Source organism: Sus scrofa, chromosome 14, assembly GCF_054392235.1.
Source record: "Sus scrofa isolate SSC_HxYL_T2T_F1_AM1 chromosome 14, Sscrofa_HxYL_maternal_Yorkshire_Landrace_v2.0, whole genome shotgun sequence".
Classification (NCBI taxonomy): domain Eukaryota; kingdom Metazoa; phylum Chordata; class Mammalia; order Artiodactyla; family Suidae; genus Sus; species Sus scrofa.
Genome location: NC_139396.1, coordinates 152039581 through 152066172, shown reverse-complemented (window position 1 = coordinate 152066172; position 26592 = coordinate 152039581). Strand labels below are relative to the sequence as shown.

At 51.4% G+C, this 26592-nt stretch overlaps 1 protein-coding gene across 2 annotated transcripts in view; it reads left to right on the top strand.

Moving 5' to 3' along the window:
- Positions 1-19515, top strand: part of RGS10 (regulator of G protein signaling 10) — a 36678-nt gene extending 17163 nt beyond the window's left edge. For both annotated transcript variants that reach the window (XM_001927416.5, XM_003359382.5), the window contains exons 4-5: positions 5568-5711; positions 19036-19515. In XM_001927416.5, the coding sequence (XP_001927451.2) occupies positions 5568-5711; positions 19036-19182 (291 nt within the window). In that variant the 3' untranslated portion in view covers positions 19183-19515. The remainder of the gene's footprint in view (positions 1-5567; positions 5712-19035) is intronic.
- Positions 19516-26592: the final 7077 nt, after the last annotated feature.

Genomic DNA, 26592 nt, shown 5'->3' with positions numbered 1-26592 from the left:
GATGGATACAGCCACTGGTACAGATTTGTAAAAACCAAACAGAGTGGGGGCGGGGAAGTGGTGGGATGGTGCAAGATTTCTAATAATCATAGCTCTGAGAGCAACTTGCGCTGATATGTTTAATTCTAATGGTACTGTGCATTTTTATAGTGTTTTAGAGTTAATTATGGGGAGCGGGGTCTGTGGTTTTTGTTCATTTTATTACATTGTATTTAACACTAAAACTTGACCCAGTATTTAACAGCGATTGATTTTTTGTTTAAAAAAAAAACAAAAACTAAAAATCCAAAGTGACCAGCACTCCTTCCATGAAATTCATTCACTTCACAGGTGAGTGAAGTAAGACGGGCTCATGCCTTTAAACCCTCAGCACACTCTAGATTTCACTGCCCCTCGGCTTTGGGCTGTGTCTTTCCCAGCTTTGCTTTTGCCCGTGGACCTGGCTGAGTTCAGGTGGGACAGGGTGGGAGCTTAGCTGTTCATGGTGTGGCCTGGGGCCTAGCATGGGCCTGCCCTACACCCCCGCTCCTTCCTGGCCCATTTTGTCACTTTCAGATGGCCTCTAACATCCTGTTACTATAACTGAGGTTTCACTTACTCTAGACCTCTGTCTGCTGTATTTTCATTACTGAGGCTTTTTTGTTCGTTGTTTGCTGCTGAGCCAAAGAGGATGCTGAGATTACATTTTTCCTTCTTGGACTTTTTTTTTTTGCTCTTATTTTTATACTAATAGCCCTTTAGACCACTTTACACAGGCCTCTCAGATCGTCTCTACCATCCAAGTTCCCCTGGGGACAGTCCTCCTGGGGTCCTCTGACCACAGCTCCCACGGGGTGACCCCAGGTCTTCCTTCGCCACCGCTAGCCCTTCCCTGCCCCTCTCCGGCCGGCCTCCCACACCCAGGTCCTCTTCTGTCCGGAGTCACTCATTTTGGTGGAGCAGGACCAGCAATAACTTCTTGAGAGAGAGGACTGGGCGTATAGACCTTTAAAGATTTTGAATGACATTTCTATTTTTTCCCTATTCTCCCACGTCATAGAGCATAGAATTGAACTCTAGGTTGAAACTCAGAATTTTGTAGACATTGGCCTATTATTTTCCATTTTTGTTAAGAATCAGTATGTTATAGGTAAGCTATTGTATTTTCTTTGCTTTTTCTCTCTGGAATGGCATAGGATCCTCTTTCTGTCACCAGTATTGTAAAACTGTACAATCAGAGGCTTTGGAGAAGGGGTGGGTTCATTCATGGTGTGGGCATTTGATGGAGCCCTTTAACCTGGAAATTTGTAGTTCTGGGAAATGATCTTACATTGTTATTTTCACAGTCATTTTTAAAGTAACTTCTTTCTCTCCATTTTCTCTCTCCCCCCAAGGATGACCATCCCCTAGGATGAGTCCTTAATTTTATGTTTTTTCCCCTCCTACTCTTTCATCTTTTCTATAGACTGGGGCCCCCTAGTCCCTTCCTGGTGGCCACAAGCCCGATGTTTATAAACATCTCAGATCATCTGAGTTGGGAGAAACTTGCAGGGTGTTTCCGTGAAGGATTCCACTTAGTCCTTGTATCCACTTTGCCATCTCTTCCTTGCCCTCCTTCGTGTCTGCCACTTCCCCGAGTCAGTTTCTATAGAGGAGAAAATTCCAGGCTCTTTTCCTCTGGGGGGTGGGGGCGCGGCGGGATAACTGCTCAGGGCTGGGGGTCGGGGACCTGGGGGGCTAACAGCTCCCTTCTGCGGCCCTCCTCATCCCTCCGGCCAGGGTTCCCCAATGCCCTGGAATTCCTGCTACTTTTGGAGGTTTCTTGCTGGCTTTGCCTCCCCACTCCAACCTGGCAGGTGCCCAGGTTTCTTCCTGCTGCTCTCTGCAGTCCCTTATTGTACCTCTGAACGCTTTCCACGTCCTGCGTCAGTGCGCAGAAATATGCTCAGATTGTTCTCCTGACACGTTCTTTGCCTCTTTTTCTGAAGCTGATGTTAAAATGAAAGGATCGAGCCATTACTTCCAGTTATGTGTCCTGTCCCATTGTCCATCTCTGGCAGAGTGATGAAAACGGAGGGGAGCGGGCTGATGGAGGCAAGGCGGGGACTCGGTGACAGGCAGGGTGCAGGGGTGGGGGGCGGTGTTAGGGGATGGCTGCTCCCAGCTTCCTGGATTAGAGACGGCAGGACCCACCAGCCAGGAGGGACCCACTACTTTCCTTGCTGTTACGTTTGAGGTGACATTCAAGCCCATATGTCTAGAAATCAGTTGGCTACATGGTCAGTAGTCTTGGGAGAGAGAGATAGGCTGAAATCTTGAGACACGGTGTGGCTGGGAACGCAGCCAGATTAGGGCAGGACTTGGGAAACTCCAGAATTTATGGGGGGCACAGAAGGACAGGAGCTGGCAAAGGAGGCAGATGGAAGCTGGGAAATGCTGGAGAATTCTGAGAGGGCAGCCGCGGTAAGCAGGACCAGGGGCTGGAGGTGGAAGGACATGAGTGAGCTGGTGGGAGGGGCAGAAGCCGGGGGCTGAGGAGCAGGTGGCGCGGGGGGACAGAGTGGAGCCACAAAATGCACGTTTTTCTTTTGAGATGTTTCAGTAAGAGGTCATTAGCTATAGGAAGATGTACAACCTTTTACTCAAAGGTTGTGTGTGTTTTCCCAGTGGGGGGAAAAAAAAAATCCAAGCACGCTCACTGGGAGGGAGAGAGGAACCAGAACAGACAGAGGAACCAGCTCGTCCAAGCTGTGGGCTGCAGATGCTCTTGTCCTTGTTCCGGGTAGATCTCTGTTTCTGGGGCTGATGTTGAAGTGAATTTGCTTCTCCTAAACTTGCACTTGCTGGGAGCAGCGTCTGAGGGCTAACTTCTGCCCGAGTCTTACCACGGCTGGTGCGCTGCCAGGCTGGTGGGGTGTCTGGGAGGCAGACCTGGTCCGTGCTCCACAGACGGTCCTCAGGTGGATACTGAGACTCATCACCTGGGCCCAGAGGGCAGAATGCTTTTCCAGCACTTTCTGGGGCAGAGTTGGGTGCTGGGCCCATTTGCTGTCCTGGCAGGACAGACACTCGCAGCGGAGGCTGCAAGGGCCAGAGGAGCGCGGCAGGCCACCCAGGCTGTGCCCAGGGTAAGGGACCTGAGCGCTGCCACCGTCTCCCCCCCACCCCAGTGGGGGATGTTCTCACCCTGTCCCGACGGGAACTAGAGTTGGGTTAACCAAGCTCTGGAAAATATACCAAAATAACTCGAGCCACCCGGTTCTTCTTTTTCGTTGTGTTCTCGGCGTGGACACCAGGCCTTCCCGTGACCGGCTTGTGGTTGGCAGTCTCAGGGTTTCCCTTCTCAGTCACGCTTCCTACCCCGGCCCGATAAGCTCTGCCCACGCCGCCGTCACCCTGAACGATTAGTCAGAGACGAGGGCGGACTGGGGACCCTGCACTCTCCGCAGACTGGGACGCTGGGTGCTGGGGACATGTGGGTGGGGCCGAGAGCCAGCCCCCCCCCCAACCTGCTTCCTGTCCTCCCTCCACCCCCACCTCTAAGCCTCAAGCTATTCATTACACTTCTTTTCAGAACCACCCAAGACAGCCCGGCTCCATCTGGAACACGTGTGTATGTGTGTGTGTGTATGTGTGTTCAAGGGGGAGGAGAAGCCTACAGTGATTTCTGCTTCCAGAGCCCCACGTGGAGGTTGCTAATCTGCTGGCTGCACGTCTGCCACTATGAAGTGCTCTTACAACAGGAAGTGGTTTTCCAAAGATGTTCCTTCCTGACAGAATGGGGGTGGTGGGGGTGGTGGGGGAGGCCGTCTTCGAGAGGCAGGCGGCCCCAAAGGGCTGCCCCACTCGGGTCTTCCAGCCTGTCCCCTAGAAGAACCACGTTACCATAAAGGCCCCCACCCGGGCAATGTTCCCTCGCGTCTTGCCCAGGCTTTCTTCCTGGGGCTGGCAGATGGCCAGGCCTCCGCCTCATGGGGTCTTTTGTCAACTGGTCCCCAGAACTATACAAAGTTAAAAGATGGCTTTTCCCCTCCTTTCAAGCACCAGGAATTGAACCTTCTGGGGGTTTCCATGAGGCCAGAGGTTTTCAGAATCCGGGGTTTCCTAAGCCAAGCTCTGCAGCACATGTGGGGCTCCAGGTGGGCTCTGGAGAGAAGGGCGGTTTTCTAGAGAGACCTTGAGCAGCCCCCTGGCTTCTCCTTGCAAATCACATATCTGCAGCTCTGTTTCAGAGGCATTTATTGTCTGGTTTCCTCTGTCGGGTGAGGTACCATGAGGCTCTGATGCATAGAGAGACAGCCCCCATGTCTGCTGCCTGCACGGTGAGAGCACAGGAAGTCAGAGAGCCTAGAACCCTCAGGGGACACCTCCAGGACCCAGCAGGTGCCTGCTGTTTGTAAGACAAAGCGCTCACCCTGAGAGCGTTCCTGCACCAGCCGCTGCTGGGATTCGGTGCAGCCTAACTGCAGGTGTGGACGCCTTTGCCAACCTCGCTGATGAGGGCAGACGCCTTCCGGCCCGACTGCACCTAGGCCTTGGGGCAGGTGGCCGAGGGTTCTATCTTACTAACACTCATAGCTTGTTCCCCGAAAACGACCCCAGTCCTGGTGCCTGGTAGCACCACCTGGGGGATTAATGTCTTTTGTAAGCGTGGAACTGAGCAGAAATGCCAGGCTTTGGACCAAGTGGTCCTTTGTCTCCCTGGTTAAGCCACGCTAGCTCTCCTGGCCTCCTTGTCCTCATCTGGGATGTGGCCCTAACTGGAGGAGGGTACTTGGCTAGGCACCCAAGGGATTAAGGAAATGGGCCCCTAGTTATAAACCACCTAGTGAGTATCTGGAGCATAGTAGGGGCTTGGTAACTGGCTAGGATATGTGTTCATCGTTTAAATTTTTTAATTGCAGCAAAATAGACATACATTTTACCATAACCATTTTTTAGGGTTCTCATGTTTACCAGTTCAACCATTTTAAAGGGAGCAGGTCAGTGGCGTCAAACACGTTCACCGCGTTAAACAGCTATCACCATTACGTAGTTCCAGAACCTTTTCATCATGCCAAACAGTAACCCCTTACTCACAAGGCAGCCACCCCCCCATTTCCCCCTCCCCCAGCCAACCACTCCTCGCCTCTAGGGAGTTGCCTGTTCTGAATATTTCATATGAATAGACTCCTGTAACAGGTGGCCTTTCATGTCTGACTTCTTTCACTGAGGATAATGCTTTCAAGGTTCATCCCGTTGTAGAACGTGTTGGTACTTCCTTCCTTTTTATGGCTGAGTGATGTTCCCAAGAGTCCTTTGGAGAAGTCACAGGGTGGTCAGGAATGCTACCTAATGTCACTCACTCTGGGCCAGGATTCCGTCTTTATTTCTGAATGGATAGTAAGGCAGCTTTGTGACAGGAGATGCGACTACAGATGCATGGAAGGCGAGGGGAGGGGGCCAGGCTGACCCCAAGCCCCACCCCCACCCCCCAGGGCTCTTACAGCAGCAGCGTCTCCTGCTGGACTGGGCTGGCGAGGGGAGCCGGCTCAGGCCCGGAAGGGCCATGCTCGCAGATAACAGACAAGCTCTCCGTGTCTCCCCAGATGCAGGAAAAGGCAAAGGAGATATACATGACCTTTCTGTCCAGCAAGGCCTCATCACAAGTCAATGTTGAGGGCCAGTCCCGGCTCAATGAGAAGATTCTGGAGGAACCACACCCACTGATGTTCCAAAAACTCCAGGACCAGGTAATCTGACTTCCCTACTTAGACCTTGATTTGAAAACTGACATCCCCCCCCCGACCCCACCCCAAGTCTGGAAGAATTCAGTTAAGACTAAACGTTAGACACCCGTCTCTTCCAGATGGACAGGCTGAGGCCCGTGGAGGGTCTGTGGTTGGTGACAGACAGATACTGACTTGCCAGGCCCAGGAACTGGCCCGGAGGAGCCTCCCTCAGGCCTCTTTCTGTCTACACACAGTTTGACCCAGCAGGGTTATCTGGCTTCTCAGCCAGCTTAGAAGGGAGGCTGGAGTTAGTTGAGGAACCCACAGAGGAAGCAACACGTGATATAACTGAAGGTAGGAGCAGCCAGAGAAATCTAGCAAACAAGCACACAGACTCGAAGTGGCAGGGAACCTAAGGTTGCTGTGCTAATGCCCAAATATTGCCACCTGCTTCTGATGGCTCAGGAGCCCACTTTGCCAACATAAATGCACTTAAAGCAGGAAAAGTTAGATTTCAAGAAAGGACCTATAAGGGGTAAACTTTAGTTTTCTGGCAAATTTTCATAGGAGGAATGCCAGAAGTAAGATAGGCAAAAGGGATGAAATTGTACTGCAGAGGTTTTTGTTTTTGACATGAATTTGCAAATGTGACTATTCATAGCATACTCTGTTCTTAGGAAATGGTATGTACACACTTGCAGAGCATGGAACACTGGCAGATTTCAACCTTCTGCCAGCCCTGTTCTTACTGGGGAAGCCAAGGCCTTATTTGGCACACAGGTGGAGACTAGCTCTTAGCTTAATTCAGCCCTCCTCCAACATGAACAAGCCCAGAGCCACCTGGAGGGTTTTGTTTTGTTTTTTGCACTTTTTAGGGCTGCACTCATGGCATATGGAGATTCCCACGCTAGGGGTCGAAATGGAGCTACAGCCACCACCTACACCACAGCCCCAGCCACGCAGGATCCAAGCTGTGTCTGTGACCTACACCACAGCTCATGACAACACCGGATCCTTAACCCATGGAGCGAGGCCAGGGATCGAACCCACATCCTCATGGATCCTAGTTGGGTTCGTTAACTGCGGAGCCACGAAGGGAACTTCTGGAGGGCTTGTTAAAACAGAGGCTGGACTCCAGCCCCAGAGTTAATCAGCAGGCTTGATGGTTCCCAGGTGGGTCGAGATGTTGTCTTCCCAACAAGTTCCCAGGTGACTCTTATGCTGCAGGTCCCAGGACTACACATTAAGAAACCACTGGCCCATTGCATCGTTTGGCGTTTTTTGATCACCTGGAGTGGGCACTGAGCCCAGGACATATCCCAACATCCAGCAGGCCTCACTTGCTCAGCAACAGATAGAAAACAAGACAGGTAGCAAATACAAGTATGAGAAGTAGCTGGGGACTGTTTTCCAATTGATACGGTGGCAAGTGCAAATTCCGCATGAATTCTGAATCAAGTTTGGGGGTTGAATGGACGCCAGTTAACATGGAAAACTTGCTGAGGGCTTCCTGGAGGTGGTGATTTTGAGCCAGCGAGAGGGGTGCTGTGGACATGGATTTGTGGAGGGGAAGGGAAGTGGGAGGAATGATTCAAGGCAGTTCCTGGGCTGTAACCGCACGGGGATCCACCCTACCTGGACCTCTGATTTGCTCCCCGGCTTCTTAGGGCACTTTGACATGCAGCCAGGGCTGAGAACTGCACTGACACTCCTGTGTTCTAGGTATTCTCAGTAAGAGCAGTATCTACCTTTCAGAGGTGCCCTTCTGTGCCCGGCCCCCTTGGCATCTGTACTATCACATTTACACTCCAGTGAGCAGTGGCATTCCCATTTTGATGGGGAGGAAAGCTGGGGTCAAGGGCACAAGTGGTTTGTTAGCACAAAGTCCCGCTGGTATAGGAAGTGCTGGTGGCTGTCATGCCTGCTTTCAAAGACTACACTGTGTCCCCCACAGCCTGAGCAGCTGCCCTGGGCTCCAAGACAGCCCCACACTGCTCCTCAAAGCCCCCTGAGATCTGCTGGAGCAGGGGGATTGGAAAGCCATGGTTGTATATGGTTCTTTTCTGGGACTGCAGAAGCCACCTGGGGTGGCGAGGAGTGGGACGGGCTCCTGCCATTCCATGTGCAAGACCACGGGCTCCGGAGGACCTGGCTCTCCTGCCGTTAAGGCTTGTGACACGTCTCAAAATCCAAAGGCCTGGCTGTCCTGCCGTTAGGCCAGCTGGGTCTCTGTGACCTGGGCACCCTCACTGGATTGAGACGTGGAAGGTTTAGTGTTATATAAAAAGGAGGAAATAAGGGACAGAGGATGTTTCCTTAAAGTGACAAAAATATTTTAAAAATAATTTTTATTAAAAAAGACTTGTTGGGGTTCCTTGGTGGCCTAGCGGTTAAAGGAGCTGGTGCTGTCACTACTGTGGTGGAGGTTGATACCAGGCCCCAGAAACTTCTGCACGCTCTGGGTACGGCCCCAAAAAAACAGACCCCAAAACTTATCTACTTAACTGGAAAAATCATACAGGCTTGGCAAAAGAAACTTGGGAAACCAAAATGTAAAGATGAAAACAGTTTCATTCCATTCCTGTTGATGTCTAGGCTTTCCATCTTTTTTCTACAAATATGCATGTGCACACACATCTAACATGTGTGGTAGAAGAGTTCAAACTACTCTGTAAAAAAAAAAAAAAAAAAAAAAAGTGCTTTTATACCCTGTTGTTAAAAGTCATTTATTTGAGGGGGGAAGAGGAGCTATCTTCCTGAGGTGAAACTGGGTGGGGACGAGATATTTGGAATCTGAGCTGATTCTATAGCAAGTCCCTGGGAAGGGCTTCTGGGTTCTGTTTCGCTTTGGAAAACTCTGCCTCGGGGCGGAGTTGGGGGGAACGTGGGGTGGGGGAATTGCTCATAACTATCATAACGGATGCTCAGCACAGTCTGTGGGTCTCTGCTCCCAAAAGGCTCCCGCGAAAGCCGTGTTTTCCTAAATGAAGGAGCGTGAAGCTGAGGGGAGTGTGTTTGGAACAAGACTGCACATTAACTTGAAGACTTCCTCCGCAGCTTTGGCTTTGTTAAGCACCCCTTGGCTTTATCGCCAAGTTGTCTGAACAGCCTGCTTTCAGCACTGGCTCACCAGGAAAACCTCAGGGAGCCTCAGCTCCTCCCCACAGCGGGCAGCACTCCATGCCCTGGAGGCTGCTGATAGGGCAGCATGGATTTGGGGGCACAGCTGGAACCTTAGAAGGACGGGAAAATCCTCCCTGAGCCTCACATGAGATGATCTGACATCCACGAGTCTCATCTAAAGGAGAGCGTCTCAGGTCTTCGTTCAGGTCCTGTTGACTCTTGGTTTACACGCAGTTCTGACAGTTTTGGTTTTTCAGTTCACAGCCAGTTTGAAGTGCTGGTGGTAGAGGCTGTGGAGTAATGGGCAGCAAGAAGCCATGGCTAACAGCCAGGGAGGAAACAAACATGATACTAAACACGAAACCACAGCACGGTGATTGGGAACCACCAAGCGTGGGGGCCACAGCTCCCCACACACCACACTAGGGGCATCCCTGTGCTACAGGGTGGTGACGCAGTTAGTGATCGTAATGACCCCAAAGTATCAAGCAAAAAACAAAGTTTGGCCAGCATATTCACTGCCGAAAGTGTTAAACGTTTTAAAAGAATTTCATCCGATGGAGTTCCCGTCGTGGCGCAGTGGTTAACGAATCTGACTAGGAACCATGAGGTTGCGGGTTCGGTCCCTGGCCTTGCTCAGTGGGTTAACGATCTGGCGTTGCCGTGAGCTGTGGTGTAGGTTGCAGATGCGGCTCGGATCCCGCATTGCTGTGGCTCTGGCGTAGGTTGGCAGCTACAGCTCTGAATAGACCCCTAGCCTGGGAACCTCCATATGCCACGGGAGTGGCCCAAGAAATGGCAAAAAGACAAAAAAAAAAAAAAAAAAAAGGAATTTCATCCAAAATGATCCCTTAAGTTTGGGGGCTTTGTTACTTGGAAAATACATAATTGGAGAGGTTGTCTTCTGCTTTAATTCAGCTCTGCTCCTGTGGCCCAGCGGTGTGCCCAGCTGGCCAGCCCAGGAGAGGCGAGAGCAGTACTGGAGGCATTTCTTTAGCCTAGACTCCAAGGCTGCTATGGGACAGAAGTTGTAGGAAGCAGGAAGGGGGAGGTGATCTTACAGAGAGCTGGTTTCTTCAGTGGCTTTTTGTCTGAAGAATTCCCCTGGGAGGTCTCAGTTCAGTTTCGGTTGGTTTGCTGCTGTGTGGACTTGTTTTTTCAGTCCTTTACGCTGTATGTATCCATGGAGGGCCTGCTCTGTGCCAGGGACTGTGCTAGGAACTGTGTGTGCAGCAAGGAAAGCAGCACCTGTCCACCCAGGAGGCTGGAGGGAGGTAAATGCCAGGAAAGGAATGCAACAGGTGATGGGCTAAGAGTGCCTGGGAAGAGCCCACTTCGGGTCAAGTGGTCAGGGAGGGCCCCCTGAAGAGGCAGCTGAGATCTGAGCGGCCAAGGGGAGCCTGGTGAGAAGGGGCAGGACCTTTCAGGGAGAGCTAATGGCAGGTGCAAAGGCCCTGGGGCTGGAATCCACCCTCTGTGTCGGGGGAGGTCTGTGTGGCTGGAGTGGAGTGAGGGAAGGAAGTGACAGAAGCTAAGTTGGGAGGGACTGGCTGGGGCTAGACCCTGAGGCTGGGGTAACCAGTTTAATTTCAACCCTGTGCTATTTATAAAATGTGCCAGCTAGACTAAGGACCTCTTGAAAGCTGGGCACCTTGGCTCTGATCCCCAGCTCCAGCTGTGCCCGTCATTCATCAGCCAGGCAGAGAACATGGATGACTGCATGCAGAGTGATCTCAGTTACTAGAAAGTCAGCTGCAAACCCTCGGTCTCCTGACCATGGCTCATCATTTGTACCCAGATGGCCTGCCTCCCCTCCCCCTTCCCTACCCCTCCCTGCCCATCACTTCCTGGATGCTGAGTGACAATGCAGATGCACTGTCATTGTCACTGCATGTCAGGTCAGCCAGGAGGGGGAAGTGGGAACTGATGTTTCAGTTTGACCTCCCATCCTGGCCCACGTGGATCCTGTTTCCTGGTGGGGCCTCTGTGGCCTCATCAGTAACGTGGGGCTTTTGGCAAACTCTGCTGCCTCCCCAAGCTACACACAGAGCCACCCGCAAGCCTTCCATGCCCCTGTGTTTAAGAAAAATCACCCCCTGATGGCAACCTTGTTTCCTTAGACCTGATTTTTTTCTCTTTTCTTTGACTTTAGAATTTAGTGGTTATCAAACTTTAGGCAAGATGTGGTCCTTCTCTGAGCCTCAGTTTCCTCATTTGTGAAATTCAGGTTACAATGAGGCAGTCATGAGGATGAAACACAGTGAGGTGCTTAACTTAGTGCGGTGCCTGGTGTGCAGTCAGCTCCCCAGAAGAGGTAACTGTGCCTGTCCTTTAGAATGTCACAGGAAGATGTGCCTTGGCCTCACGCAGTCATTCTTACCTGGGGGTGGATTGTGCTCCTTAGGGGACCCTGGGCCGTGTCTGGAGCCATTTTTGGTTGTCACAGTTGGAGTGGGAATGCTACCCCTGGCACCTAATGGGCAGAGGCCAGGATGCTGCTAAATACCCTGCAGTGCACGGGACCGCCCCCTCCCCCTCCCAACAGACGCATCTGGTCCAAGATGTCAGTAGCGCCAAGGCTGAGGAACCCTGGCTTAATGACTTCTGAAAACGAGATAGTCCACGTGCCTTAGCTTCACTGAGCCCCCAGGCCCTACCTTTTAAAAAAGCAGCAAATGATAGATGTCAGTTTTCTACACTTTAGTGAATCCTGGGAAACCAGTAGGACTGAACCTCGTTTACACAATGTCATTGTGTGTGCGTCTCATTTGACTCTCAAGTTGTCTGGGGAAGGAGGGACCCAACACCTCAGTTTACGAGAGAAAGTTCCCTCGAGGGAAGGAAGGTGACCTGACTGCCCGAGGTCGCAGAGCTGGGAGGGGAAATGGAGCCTGAGCCCAGGGCTTCCGGTTCAGCTGGACCCTTCCTGCCCCACCACTCGTGGGGCTCCTGGGACAGCAGCGTGGTCTCTGGCATTTAAAGACCAACCAATGCTCTCCCCTGGCTTCTCTTTTCCCACCTTCGCCTCCTTTCCTCAGTTCTCATCTCCCATACAACCAGCCCTTGCTGATTCTAGAACATTCCCTCCAGTCACTCAGGCGCTGAGAGGCACCCACAACATGAAGGGGTCAAATTAGTCACAGCAGCCTGACATGCCTTTCTTTTGTACAAGAAATGGCAATGCCCGCCTGTGCTGGCCCTGTCAGCTTGGTGGCCTGAACACATGTGTCCTATTCACCCTCACGGCTAGAACTCCAGGGAGGAAGGCCAGCACAGGAACCCACTAAACCAGCACTAGCCATGAGCACATCCTGTTACTGCTCCACCCAGCATTCTGGACAAGTTAACTTTTAAAATTGTCATTTTTGCTGTGCCTGCAACACATGGAAATTCCCTGGGCCAGGGATTGAACCTGTACCACAGCAGTGACCTGAGCTTCTGCAGTGACAATGCCTGGATCGTTAAGTTACTGTTCCACAAGGGCATGCCTTAAAGTTTTTTTAATTGTTAAATTACTACATGAAGTGAAAAGCTAACACCACCCAGTTCCTGCCTCTTCCCTCTCACTTTCTGCCTTATGTTGTATATCCTTCCAGAACCTTCCCTGAGTATTTGAAAATAGAACACCTTGAACTCTGCTCAGTGACTTGAGGTTGTGCCATGTGAAAGATTTAAAACAGAATTCTGCTCCTACAAGTGTCTGGGCCCCAGTTCACACACCTTTCTATCTCTAAAGCCTCTGGTTTGAATTCCATAGCCTAGCAGGATGGGTTCCCTGGACCAGCAGGGAAATTGGAGAAGACAGAAGTCAAAGTCATTGCAAATGGCAACTTGAGGTCATTGCTTTCTCAGACCATGAAAGAGAAGGCCGCAGGTTTCTTCCAGAAATCTTAGGGGCCCCGGTGTCTACACTTCCTGAGGATTTTGAGTGTTGCTAGGACGCTAAGCCGCCCGGGCTTCGAGGTCGATGCTAAGTCTGGTCTGGGGAGGGCAGAGTGGAGGCGGCCTTCTCCACGGAAAAGGAAGTCCTCCACCTCTGATGTTTAAAAGAAAAAAAATTGAAAGACTTCAGTGAGATGTCAGCGCTCCCAGCCACATCCTTGACAGAAAGGAACCATATGCACAGGCCCCTTTTTAGCACTGTCGTTTCTTTGAATTTCCCCAGAACCCAAGAAGTGAGAAGCGCTTCCTTTTTAGACCTCAGTAAGAGGGGCGGACCAGCTGGCGAGGACCCAGAGGTGGGGGAGGGGCTGCCCTGTCTATGGGGGTCGTTTAGGTGTCCCCTTTCTCCAAGTCTGCAGTGGTGGCTGGAGCCAGGGATCCGGTCGCCTCAGTCTTAGTGCCAGCTGACCTTTGCTCCCAAAGACCAAGCCCAGTCCGGAAAATGGCATGGTCCAGTGGCCAAGCCAGAAAGAGCAGCCCGTGGGCTTTCATTCCAATGGAAGGAACGCTGGCTCCCGGCCTCTGCCACAGCTCTCTGCCGGCTGATGGTGGGGCGGGAAGGACAGCATTTGAAATGCTTAGAGTTATTTTATTTTTCACAACTTTAAGACAGTGTTTAGGGGAAGAAGAGGGCGTGGGGGAGGAATGCCAGAATAGTATTGAATTCCCTCCCTGATGGCAAAAGGCAAAAATAAAACACCTTCACCCCATATGGAAAGCATGTCATTTCAGCTTTGAATTTTAATATTAAGGATTCTGGGAACAGGTGGACGAAGCCCCACCCCCACCCCCTGCAATGCAACAGCACCAGACTTGAGGGCCTGTGAGGGGATTTCACCCCAGGCAGGGGTCTCTGTGCATGTTCAGCATCTTTCTGGAGTTCTGATCCCACTCTGGCACGTTGTCGGCCTCTGGAGGCCTGTCCAGGAAGCAGGAGCACTGTCCAGGTGACAGAACCTTCTGTGTCGCCCTCCCTGGTACTTTGGGAGAAGCGCTGACCTGAGCTTTCTTTTCCACACCTGCTCTCTGCCAGCTGCCCTCAGGCCTTCTTCCCCACTTGGGGTGTGGGGGGCTCACCCCATTTCCCTGTCACCAGAGGGGGAGGGGGGTCTTCAACTCCGGGATGGGAACATCCCTCTGCCTAGTCCCAGCAGCCTCTGTGCTGCCCAGCTGATCCTTGAGTGAGGAATGGAGCGCGAGCTGGCTTTATCTGTGTGGTTATGATAGCTTGTCTGCAGTCTAGGCTCGCAGGTGTGTTTTAGAACTATGCTTCATGGACAGGTGTGCATTCTTTCAACCATTTTCGTGTAAAAACTAAACCAAGTTCCTGAAGCAAATATGAAATCGCCTAAGACTTTCTGTTGTGTTAAGGGATTCGTGTTTTTCCTCCTGATGCCTGGTTGAGATAACAGGGAGGGGGGCTGTGAAGAGCAGGCAGGATGCGTGTTTAGTTTAGGTCTTTAGCATCCCTGTCTTCGAGGAGGGGTTAAAAGATTGATTTGGCCTGCAATGCACTTGATTGAGATGGGGCTGAAACCTTCACAGAGGGGCCCTCACAGCTAGTGAAGCTTCTCACTCTATGGTTGATCATGTGTCTCCGCGGGAGCCCTTCCCTGGAGCCGCAGACACACAATAGTCTCAGACCGAAGCACCTCATGGATAGTTTTCCTTCACAGAAAGGTGAACCCTCCATCAGTCATGCTGTCTGGGGATGGTGGGGTTCCTTGTTTTGTAATGATCTTGAGTTGGGGAACCTGTTTTCACCCTGAGTCCCATGTCCAGCAGCCTGTAGGGCTGGATCCTGAGGCTACGACACTAAGCAATGGACAGTCCTGGCATGCACCTCCAGATGTGGGGCTGCCGAAGCCCCAAACCTGCTGGGCTACAGCTGTGCTGGCCAAAAAAAAAAAAAAAAAAAAGCTAGATAATGCCACTTAAGCTGCCAACTTGAGTTTTCTGCTCCATCGGCGGCTGCCTTCCTGCCTGCTTATGACTCTGCTCAGATGGTCTGCCCACCTGGAGCCCCAGCCCAGCACAGATGGAGCTCCACCTTCTGTGGTCTTTTGCTCCCCTGCGGACAACGTGAAGCAGATTTGTCAGGGGAAGGTCACAGCTCAGTCCTGGTGAGGCCAGGTCTCCCCATCCGAGGGTCCTGGTTTTCTGGGACCCCCTAGGGCCATCGTGTTTTCTGTGCTCAAGGAGGTATGAGGTGTAGTCCGTAACTTGACTGTGTTCACATCCAAGGGCTGTCCTAACAGATGAGCGCAAGCCAAGTTGCTTAAAACAACAGACATTTTTTCCTCTCCCAGCTCAGGCGGCCAGAAGTCTGACAGCGAGGCTCTGCCAGAGCCAAGCTTGCTCGGGAGGCTGGAGGGGAGCATCCTAACTTGCCTCTTGCAGCATCTGATGGTGGCCGGTGCTCCTTGGTGTCCTCGGCTTGTAGCCGCATCTCCCCAGTCCCTGCCCAGCCTTTCTCCCTCACTCGTGTGTCAGCCTCTCCTCTCCACTTCTAAGGAGCGGGGCCCACCCTAAATACATAATGATGTCAGTCGAGATCCTCAACTAAGTCTCTTCCCAAATAAAGTCCTATTCTGAGCTTCCAGGTGGACAGACATCTGGGGGGCACACTGTTCGACCTCCTCTGCTGACCTTTGGGGATATTTCCCATTTACACGCACAAGCGCACATTAAAGAACATATTTGGGGTCTTTGTCTCTAGGTTCGGGGCATTTAAAAAAATGCAGTGTTCAGCCATTTAACACTTGTGTACATCTTCCCACCTGTTCACCACCTTTTTTTTAAGGACGGCCTCTTGCTCTGCCATATGAGCTGCAGGGGAGCCCAGAGGTTAGGAGTGTGGGCTCCAGAGCTGGGTGGTCGGGGTTTGCAGCCCACCCGGCTCTTTTGCCCACTGTTGTGGGCAGACTTGTGTCTCCCCTCAAATTCATGTGTTTGATTCCTAAACCCCTGAACCTCAGAATGTGACTGTTTGGAGATGGGGATTCCTTAAAGGGGCGATTGACATTACATGGGGTCCTTGGGGGTGGGTCCTAGTCCAACCTGAGCTACGTCCTGATAAGGAGAGGAGAGTAGGACATAGACACGCACAGAGGAGAGACCCTGGGGAAGACGGCCACCTCCAAGCTCAGGAGAAACCAGCCCTGCTGCCACCTTGATCTTGGACTTCCAGACTCCAGAACTTGGAGGAAGGAAACTTTTGTTGTTTAAGTTACCCAGGCCTCGGTGCTTGTCACAGCACCCGAGCTGATAATGTACCAGCCACTGGAGCAAAGCACAGAACCTCCAAGGCCTGGTTTCTTCCCCTGTGGGATTGGGGATCTCAGGGGTTTGGTGAGGATCAGAGGCTGCTCCACGCAGGGCCTGATGTGTGGTTTGAAGGCACTCTCGGCTGGCTTGGTACCAGCCTGAATCCTTTAACCAGCCCTGTCGTTGCTTGGCAGGTGGGTTCTTTTCGTTCACTGGGCAAACGTTCCTCTGAGGAACGTTTGCCATTGCCCAGTGATAAAGATGCTGTGGTCAGCAGCTGAGTAGCTGGTCTTTGGCCACTTTCTTGGAAGAGATTTTTTAGGCATAATCCCTATCCTCTAAGCCATCTGCACTGAGCACCACCCATGAGGGGCCCTAGGATGGGAGCATCCTACTGCCACATGCTCCTAGGCCAGTGCCCAGGAGACCTGTGGCCCATGGCAGTGAAGACCCGGAGCAGAGATACCAGGCAGCTCATCACTCCAGAAAATGAGGCTCTTGAGAGCAGCATCCCTTTCCTTCAAATCTGAGTCTGAGGACTGCAGCTGCCACCCAGTGACTCTCGGCACCAGAGGCTGCACCAGGAGGCAGGCGAGGGCTGGTGGAGAGGGAAGCCCCTGCCCGACGGCCTCCACCGGTACCTCGTACCTGCCCCGGCAGGGAGTGGCCTGTAGGTTCTTCTAGTCGGTAGCCACCCGCCCCTTGAGCTTGCTAGCCCCAAGAGTGCCTAAGGGGGAGCAGAGCCTGCGGTGTCCTGGCATCTCCTGGAGGCTGGGTGAGTCCTGCCGGCCCCTGACGCCTTGCTCAAGCAACCCCCTTCCTCCTCCTCCACGGCCTCTGGCCCTGGGAGCCTCCAGCCCGGCCTTTTTTCTTCTTTGCTTTGAAGAGCCACGGCAGGCAAACAGGATGTTCCACTCCCACACACGGAGCCTCAGACGAGACACTCGGGTCGAACCGCATCCTGCTGGCTGCGCTGGGTCCCATCTGTTGCGGACCGGGGTGGGGGTGGCAGTGGGGGTGGGGGCGGGGTGCCAGGAGGGGCACTCTCACACGAAGTTGCTTCCATTAGCTCCTCTTCGAGCATCATTCCAAATTTGAACTAGGTGGGCATCTCAAAGTCCCCTTTGGGGGCTCTCGTTCCTGACTAATGCAGGTGCTGAGGGATGGCACATACGTGGGAGACCGCGAAATGGTGACATTCCTTATTCCTCACCTCGCCCCTGGCAATGGTTTTTGTATTTTCTGGGAGATTTTTTTAAATGAATAACTTCTCCAAACCTCAGTAAATAATCTAGGATGATGAGATTGCTACAAAATAGATTAACTGCTAGGGAGATGCACAGGGTGGGGGCTTCCAGAGGCTTGGTCTTTCTGAGCAGTTAGACTGGAAGGGCACCCAGGGCAGGGTAGGTGTAGTTTAAGAGCTCCAAGAAAACCCAGGTCAGTCAAACACAAATATCTTGTGATATTGCTTATATGTTGAATCTAAAAAAACGATGTAAATGAACTTATTTACAGAACAAGTAGACTCAGAACAAATTTATGATTACTAAAGGGGAAAGGTTTGGTGGAGAGGGATAACTTGAGAATTTGGGATTAAAATACAATATATATAAAATAGATAACAAGGACCTACTGTATAGCACAGGGAACTATACAGAGTATCTTGTAAAAACCTATAATGGAAAAGATCTCCAATATATATAACTGAATCACTTCTCTGTACACCTGAAAGTGTAAATCAACTATATTTCAGTAAAAATTAAAAAAACCCGAGGACCAGACTCTGCTGAGAGCGAAGGGACTTAGGCGGTTCTCCCATGGTTGAAGGTGTCTTGGGAAAATGAAGGTGTCAAGGCCAAGGCCGAGTTCTCCCATCCCCCCAGGCAGATGTCCTGAGTCCTCGGACACCATCGGACATTTCATTTACAAAGTAGTTTGTGTGCCTCTTGGGAGAGGGTGGGTTTAAAAGCTGTTTTACCACCCACTTGATAACCCCGCCTGGCAGTGAGCGACATTCTAAGACACCCCTGGAACTTTCCACTTGTTGAGCCTATGGCAGTGCTGTTCAGGCATCAGGGTGTGCCGTGTGGATTTTCAGTCTGTGGTGTGTCCTGAAGATTCAGTCGAAAGGCCTGAGAGTTGGAGAGGGGTTCCCCAAGAAAGACGGTATCCCCAGATATTTGGAAAGTTCTTCTCTTTTCTTCACCCCTCTGCAGGGCCAGGGAGGAGGCTAGCAAAGATGCGGTGGGAGTAGGGAGAGGGCTGCTGGGAGTAGGGGCTTAGGAGAGAGGGGGGAGCTCTTTGAGGACTTGGAGTGGGGCAGGGGGCAGGCAGGAGTTGTCTTCCCTTTGCACCTGACGATTCTACCTTCCAATGCATTCTTCTCCCAGAGATGCACTGCTGGCCCATTTGAGCCAGCAGATGTTTGCATTCTGCAGCTGACTGCTATTTTCTTGCATTAGGGCTGTTAGATTGTCATTTCACTTCCCTGCCCTGCACTGAATAAGCCCCATTTTGTTTCTAGGCATAATGATAGGTTTGCTTGAGATTTTCATGCCAGACTTCCGGGGGGGCTTAACTGTCTTGGCATCATCTGATATGTTAGTGGCCTTTATACCATCGTATCTCTACAGAAATGGTTTCTGTTCTGCTAATCTCAAGTTCCTGGAGAACTCCTTCCCTGTATTAATTGCCCGAATAAAGTGGAGATTCTTAAAGAACCTCTTGATACCAGGCTATGAATCAGAGCTCTGTGAACCTATACTTCCGTGGAAAGTATAGATTTGTGGGATTCGTTAAGCTCTTATCTTCCATTGAGATACTTTTGCAATGACCCCCAAATATCCCAGAAACCCGCCTTGTCTAGCGCATGACTTACTTTAGCTTTCTTTGTGGGTTTTGACACGTATTTACATGCCTCGGCACTTGCTAGGTATTTAATAAACATTTGATGGGATGATTTGAAGCCTGGTTAGCCTCACCCTTCAGACTCTTTTCCTTTTCCCCTTAGATCTTCAACCTCATGAAGTATGACAGCTACAGCCGCTTCTTAAAGTCTGACTTGTTCTTAAAACACAAGCGAACCGAGGAAGAGGATGAAGATTCCACCGATGCCCAGACTGCGGCTAAACGAGCTTCGAGAATTTATAATACATGAGCCCCTCCCCCCAAAGAGGCTGGCAGGACTGGCAGCTTTCCGGAGCAAAGGAACTCATTCTCAGGGCCAGGCAGGATTCATAACGGCTTTGTTATCTGCAAGGACTGAAATGTACAAAACCCTTCCATGGGATATGTGTATTCGATTACCTGCTTGGCCAGTAAGTTTTGCATGATGGCTCATCTTACATAAAAAAGACAAATAGCTTTGAAATTTTAGTTCTCACACAAACACATACACAAAGGCGGAAGAGGTCCTTAAACACTGGACATTTTGAGTACTTTACAGCTTGATTAAACTTCATGTGAGGCCACCAGGTGAGGCTTACAGCCAGCTTGAACCTTTGAAATCTTTGCCCTGCCTCTGGGAGGGCCGGCCATGGGTGTCCACAGATTCACTTGGTGAATCAGCTCAAGAAGGAGTTGATGGGACAAACTCGGGCCACTGGGGCTTTGGCCTATCAGGTACTTTTTGGGTTAAATACTCCTAGAGAGTAAGTTCAGTGCTGGGAAAAGAAAATTCATCACGGCTTCTAAGGATTTGGGGGGCTGCATGTGAGCGTCTTCAGAGGGCTATTTCTTACACGTGGGTTTGTCCTGGTTCTGCCCACAGCCTGTGACAGTTCATGTGACACAAGTAGTTCGTTTTGACAGAAGCGAGATCTCAACCAGGAAAAAGATGGGAGATTGTTCAGGGTCCCCATGGCAATGCAAGGTGCTGAATGGGATGGTGGCGCCCAGCCTGTGCCGATGGAGTTGGGGGGCTGGTCCCTTCTCTGGTAGCCCATCTGGTGGAACCCTTTGTTGGACTTTTCTGTGGGCTTGAGACTTCAACCAGGGGAAAGAGATGCTGTCTTTGGAAGTCCTCTCTTCTTGTGCGGAGAGGCTGTGAGTCAAGTCCTGCTCGGCCCAGATTGTCCCAACCAGCCCACAGTGCCCACCCCCCAAGCAGAGCCCAAGGTCAAGCACAGTTCCCTTCTGCTTATTGCTCCTGCCATCTGCTGCCACCAGACCTTCTTCATCACATTTGCCAAACCTTAAACTCCTGTTTGTACACACGAACCACCAGACTCTTACTGAGAGCCTTTCAGCTCCGTTGTTCCCCATTTGCAAAAAATTCTCTGCTGTTGAGCGTGACCGTATGGTGTATCAATCAAAACCAGGACCTTTGGGAGAGAAGGGAGTGAGTTTACTCATTACTCTGGGGTAACAGGCGGCAGCTGGTTCTGCTGTGGTTTGCAGAATCACCCTACCCGACCACCCTCTTTTGGCATGACGTCTTGGGCAGCCCCCACATTCTCAGTGTCCATTCCTGTGGTCAGATGCTCCCCTGTTCTTCTGTCTTGGGCCTTGGGAGGGGACGGTCTTCAGGGAGCCATTCACTGCTGCAAACCGAGCCACCCCACCGAGCATTCCTCAGAAGCAGCAAGTGCTTCACCTTCCTCAACAGGGGAGCAGGTTTCTGCCTCCCTCAAGATGTTCCAGACTGGCTTCCTCTCAGCCTGGGATGAGAGTGATACCCATGGGCTCTGTCATCTGAAGTCCTGTCCATCGTCAAGCACAGCGACTGCTGCACTTTAGAGGGTAAGGATTAAAAACAATATGTGTCCTCAAGCTCGGCTGGCAGTTTCCCAGCCAGAAAAGTGCAAGGATGCAGACCCCCCAACCCCTGCCCTTTTGCAGATGCAGGATAGTCCTGGGGTGCCATGGAGCTGAGCGAGCTGCTTGGTACTCCCTTTGCGGGGCCTTACTGGGCAGGTCCCAGAGAATGTGGGTTGGCTGGAAACCCTCTTTCTGGCTTTTACCCTTTTACCACTGGGTTCAGAGACGCTTTGAGGTGGTGATCTCGTCATCAGCACATAAAGGAAACAGCCAGAGTTGGCCTGAAGATTGCTGAAAGAAAAACCTCTCGCGTAGGAGCTGCCTGAAAAGCTGAATGCCAGCCACTGGGAGGGTGAGCTTACGTTTCACCGCATCTCACTCCCACCAGTGTGCACTCCCACCACTTCCCCCGGCTTGCTCCTCCCTGGCTGCCCACACCTCCGCCAATCCCAGAACTGAGGCAGGTGCAGCATTCAGCTTCCCAAAGCCATTGCAGAAGTGAGATGGAGTGTAGGGGGTCTGTGTAGCCAGACTGATGCTTCTACTCGGCTTTTCACTTTCACGCTAGTCTGTTCATCCACCGATTTATTAGTATTTAAATTGAGTCTGCAATGTTCTCGGGACCATGTTAGGTGCCAAGATTCAGTGGGAATAAAGCGGTTGTGACAGTTCATGCACCAGTGGAGTTCACAGGTGTTCTAAAGTGTAGGTTTGAGTATTATTTCAGGTATGGTGAGCCTAACAGATCAGGTGACAACTACCATTGAAAGGAGAGTTTGTTACAGTTCCTCAGCAAAGGGGGCAGGTCACGCCACACAGGGCCATGTGAGGAATCGCCAGAGTCAACCAGGAGCCAGGGGAGTGAGGGGAACGGAGGGTGGGCAAGAAAGGGTCTTGCAGTTTTTCCTTGGAAAAGTAGGGCAGGCTAAAGGGTAGGATGGGCTAGCTTGAATCATTTCGCTGGGCTCTGGGGCCTAGGGACCGTCCCTAATTGTCTGAGTGATTAGGGCAGGTGGCCCAGAGTGGGAAAGCCCTATAAAGAAGGGGCCTGGGGACATAAGCCCCCGATTGGTCAGCTGGGAATCTAGTGCTGGGAGAGGCAGTCTCACCGGTGCCAGCCAGGACCCAGATGTCAAAGCATCAGCGGAAACGTGCTTAAGACAGCAGCCTGCAGGCTCTCAGAATCTCGGCCCACAGGCCATAGATGTGGTGCTTATGGGGCATGTGTTTTAAAGCTTGCAGTGCTTTTGCCTGGGGTGGGTCACGTGCGTGGTCTCCAGTTGGCAGCAGGCCCCCTCATTCCCTATGGCCTTGTAACCAGCCATTCAGTTTGTTATCTACTGGCTCCATAGTTTGTGCCCTGATCTCTATTTCCAACGGGCAGAGAGCTCGGACTGGGTGACATTGTCCTCTGTGACTTGGAAGCAATCCTACCTCGGCTCTGCTGGCCCCGCCTGGCCTTCTGAGTGTCAGTTCTGGTCCATGCCCCTGCATAGTCCTGCCTTCTCAATCACACAACTCCACCCATGGTGGGCCGGGAATGCCTCCTGCTTGAACCCCTTTCCAAATCTTTTTTCCCACTGCCTTAGTACAATCTTAAAAAAGTGGGAGGACAGCTATTTTCTCCCACTTTAGAGGTGGGGAAACCAAATAAAAGGACAAGACTCACATAGGCACGAGCTTGTGAATGGTAGAATCTAAGGCTTGAAACCAAGCCTTCTGTGTTCCGACCCCAGCTCCTCCTTTGGTCCATCCTCTGCCCGGACGGGGGCCCAGGGACACCACCCATAGTGGGGGGTAAATACCGGCATTTGGAAAAGATGCTCATTTACATGACAACTATTTAGTGAGCACCTACTATATCCAAGGCCAAACACTAGCCATAGGAAGGTAGGGGGGTTAAAGAATGAAGCATCAGCCCTGCCTTTAAGGGAGCAGCTGGGCAGATGGGATGGAGTCTTTTCCAAAAAACTCTGCTAGGGGAAAGTGGCTAGCTCCTGGGAGAGGGTCTGATGGGACACACCTGCTGGTTGTGTTCATCCCAAGTTTACATGCTCGGTTGTTTTGTCTTTTCCCTGAATATCAGGACGTTAAGCTTCATACTGACACCGGCGGTGAAGTGATTTCATTCGAAAAACATGAGAATGAGCGCTCTCTTCTCATGGGGATAAGCGTTTAAAATTCTAGTCTCAGGTGGACTGCAGAGAATGAAGAATTAGCCAAGTTTCCCATTACGGTTTTGCCGATACATCTTTTCCTGTGTTACAGAGTTGGGAGCCGATGAACGGGTACCCAACTCCCAGGTCACAGCTCTGAATTTGTGAGCACGCTTTGTTTATATGCTCTGCAAACGACTAGGCAAGCACCGGCATGACTCACATTGTCATTATTTACTTTCGTTTTGGCTGCGGGTGTTCTAGAGCTTGCATTTATTTAAGCGCTAAAGGGTCTTCTTGTCCCCTTAGGTTCCAGGGTTTGAAAGTTGTGTGTGTCTTCTCGAGGCTGGCTGTACAGGATGCGGTGAGCCCTGCAGCAGGGCTGTGCCTGGGCAGGGCGGGGAGCGGGATGGAATCACTGCCAAAAGGGTCCCCACATGGCTCTCCTTGGATTCCCACAGGCATGGCGAGCTTTGCAGGTCCAAAGTTGCTCAAGCAGAAACCTGGGGGAGGCGTGTCTCTCCTTGTGGCCTCTGAGTGAGGGTCAGTACCCTCGGTAGGTGTTTGTGTTGGTCACAGTGCTGTGTCCACCAGAAGAAATGGGGGTTTTCCCAGTTACCACAAAGCCACTGAGTTGGGGCACCTGGAAGTGCCCTGAGGGTCTCCCCTTTCCTGCATTTTTATGTCTGATCCATCAGCAGGTCTCCTAGATTCGGCTCCAAAATCCAGTGAACACGTCCATCCTTCCCACCACATGGCCCCAGGTCCTGACCAAGCTGCCTTCCTCATCCCTTGCCTGATGGAGCCTCCTCACTGGTCATTTCTCCTCACTCACACCCCCTTCCCCATCTTCAGCTCGCATCTATCCACCTTTTTAAAATTTTTTAAAAAAATTTTTTCTTTTTGGCCATGCCTATAGCATGTGGAAATTCCAGGGCTAGGGATCAAACCCACAGCAGTGACCCAAGACACAGTGGTGACAGTGCCAGATCCTTAACCCACTGGGCCACCAGGGAGCTCCTCCACCCACCTTTTAAAAAGCCCAGACCTGACCCGGCTGCTCATCTGCCTGAGCCCCTTCTGTGGCTTTCTTTGTTCTCAGAGTAAAAATTCAGATCATGACCATGGCCTCATTTCAGATGTGAGTGGGCCACGGATGCTGCTCTCTGAAGCCTCTGCACAGGCCACCCCTCCTGACCTCAGTCCTTTCTGTCCTTCAAGTCCCAGGCCATATGTCAGCTCCTGGCAGAAATCTTTCCTGGGGGCCGCACTAAGCAGCCCCCTCCCCCTGCCCTTGCACCCCCTCTCTAGTATCTCCAGAGCCCTGGCACATGGCTCATTTTCTGTTACCAGTTTGACCTCTCTCCCCAAGGACAGGGACTGGATGTGTTTCGCCGAGTTCCCAGAGGTGAGCCTCCTGCCTGGCTTCGAGCAGCCACATGGTAGCCCTCTGTAAACGTTTCTGCAGTGAGCCAAGAAATGCCAAGTGGGTCAGGATCTCAAGTTTTGGTTGAGCCCATTCACACCCTAGCATCTCACTATGGCCTCTTGGTAATGGTCAACCCTTGCGATTGTCATATAAATGCAGATTTGGGAGATTCCCCATTTCTTGAGCTCCTCCCTCGTGCCAGGTATTGTGCTGGGCGCATTGCAGATGGTGTCAAATGTGGCCGGTGGGTGTGGCTTGCACTGTATCAATGGGGACCAAACTTTGGAGGCATGGAACACGCACCAGGTAACCATGGCTCATGGTTGGTGATGTCAGGATTGGAACCCAGGTCTTTGAGGCTCCCACACCCCCCCAGCCCACCATCTTTCTCTATACCAAGCTGAGTCACGTTTTAGCTCAGACAAGCCTTTGGCCATTCCAACTAAAAAACGGGTCTCTGTTTTCCCAGGAAGAAGGCCACCACCCAGCCAGTCTTGACCTCTGCAGGACATGCAGAGGGTGTCTCACCCTAGCCAGGGATAGAGAGTCAAATGCTCCTTTAAAAAGTCTGGTTCGGTATTTGCAACCATTTTTTTCCCTTTTAGCAATATATCATGACCATCTTTCCATGCCAACAAACATAATTACACATCATCCAAAAAAAAAAAAAAAGGTCCAGTTTCAAGATTATCTAGGGAAGATAAATGTTTCCGTTGTGCTAATTCCAGCACAGTTTATATGCTGTTTTGCAATGCTGGCAAACTGTTTTCTTCTTATTTAAGCATTTAAACTCTGTTTTTTAAACTGTTATGGCATACAGATCACTTAAGAGTAACAGATGTCTGCTTGATAGAGATGTTCCCAGGAAAAGAATTTGCTGCTTCTTGGTCTCCAGAGGAAGGATGCCTTTGCAAGTATGTGGCTTTCGGTCCACACGTTGCCCCTCTTACCCTCAATAAGAAGAGCAGGGGGAAGAAATACAGTGCCTTGGGCTGCTTTGTAAATATATTTACAGGTCCTGTTGATAACAGAGGTGAGGCCCTGGTCTCCCGGGAGGGCCATCCCTTCCCCTCGTGGAGGGACTATTTCCTGAGTTTCCTTAGGTAGTTAAGATCATGGCCCATCTGGAGACGTGAAAACCTGGGTCCACTTTTCCTATAAATGCAGATTACCCCAGAATTTTAGCTAGAGATTCTTCCAGAATCAAATTATTTTATGATTTACTATTGGCTAGCGTGAGAATTTTTATTAAGCTCACGTCATGGAGTTCAAATGCCTTTTATTTTTTGGTCTTTTTAGGGCTACACCTGCGGCAAATGGAGGTTCCCAGGCTAGGGGTCTAATCGGAGCTGTAGCCGGCAGCCTACGCCAGAGCCACAGCAACTTGGGATCCGAGCCGCATCTGCGACCTAGATCCTTAACCCACTGAGCGAGGCCAGGGATCAAACCCGCAACCTCATGGTTCCTATTCAGATTCGTTAACCACTGAGCCACAACGGGAACTCCGACTGCCTAAATTCTAAACCAGCTCCATCATTTATTAGCTGTGTGATCTTGGGCAGGTCACATATCTTTCCAAGCCTAAGTTTCCTCACCTGTTACATGGGGCTAAGAGTGACTCAGTGAGACTCAATGAGATGATACATGTAACGTGCCTAGCACAGCACCCCATCCATAGGGCGTCAATAAATATTCATGATTCAGAGTCATATGGAATGTTCAAGGTGACACCAGTCTGGGCCTCTTCCTCCATGTCATTTCAGTGGCCACAGGAAGGGCCCCAGGGCCAGGGAGCTAGATCTGAATATTGAGGTAGAAAGTGGGTAGGTGTCAGAGCAGGATTGGGTCAACACTGGTGGACATAGCGGGCAACAGGGGAGGGGAGGGGGAAACTAAGGTAGGCCTGGGATTGGGTATCAAGGCTGGGAGATGGCTCCGTTGCCAACCCAAAGCTAGGTTCCTAGTTCAGCCAAATGGCCAAGTTAAAGGGCAGAAGTCTGAGAGTCTCTGAAGGGCTTGACATCTGACCAAGGAAAAGCAGTGCTAACAGGGAGCTGGTGGTCACCTCTGGAGACATTTTGCATCTGAGGGAAGGAGAAGGGAACCCAGCAGATGACCTTTGGGGAGCTGCTCAAATGCTCTGCAACTTTCCCTTGGCCCTCCAGAATGATTGATTCCTGGGGGAGGAGCTACCCCTTGTGCCTTCCAGGATGTCCACGACTCC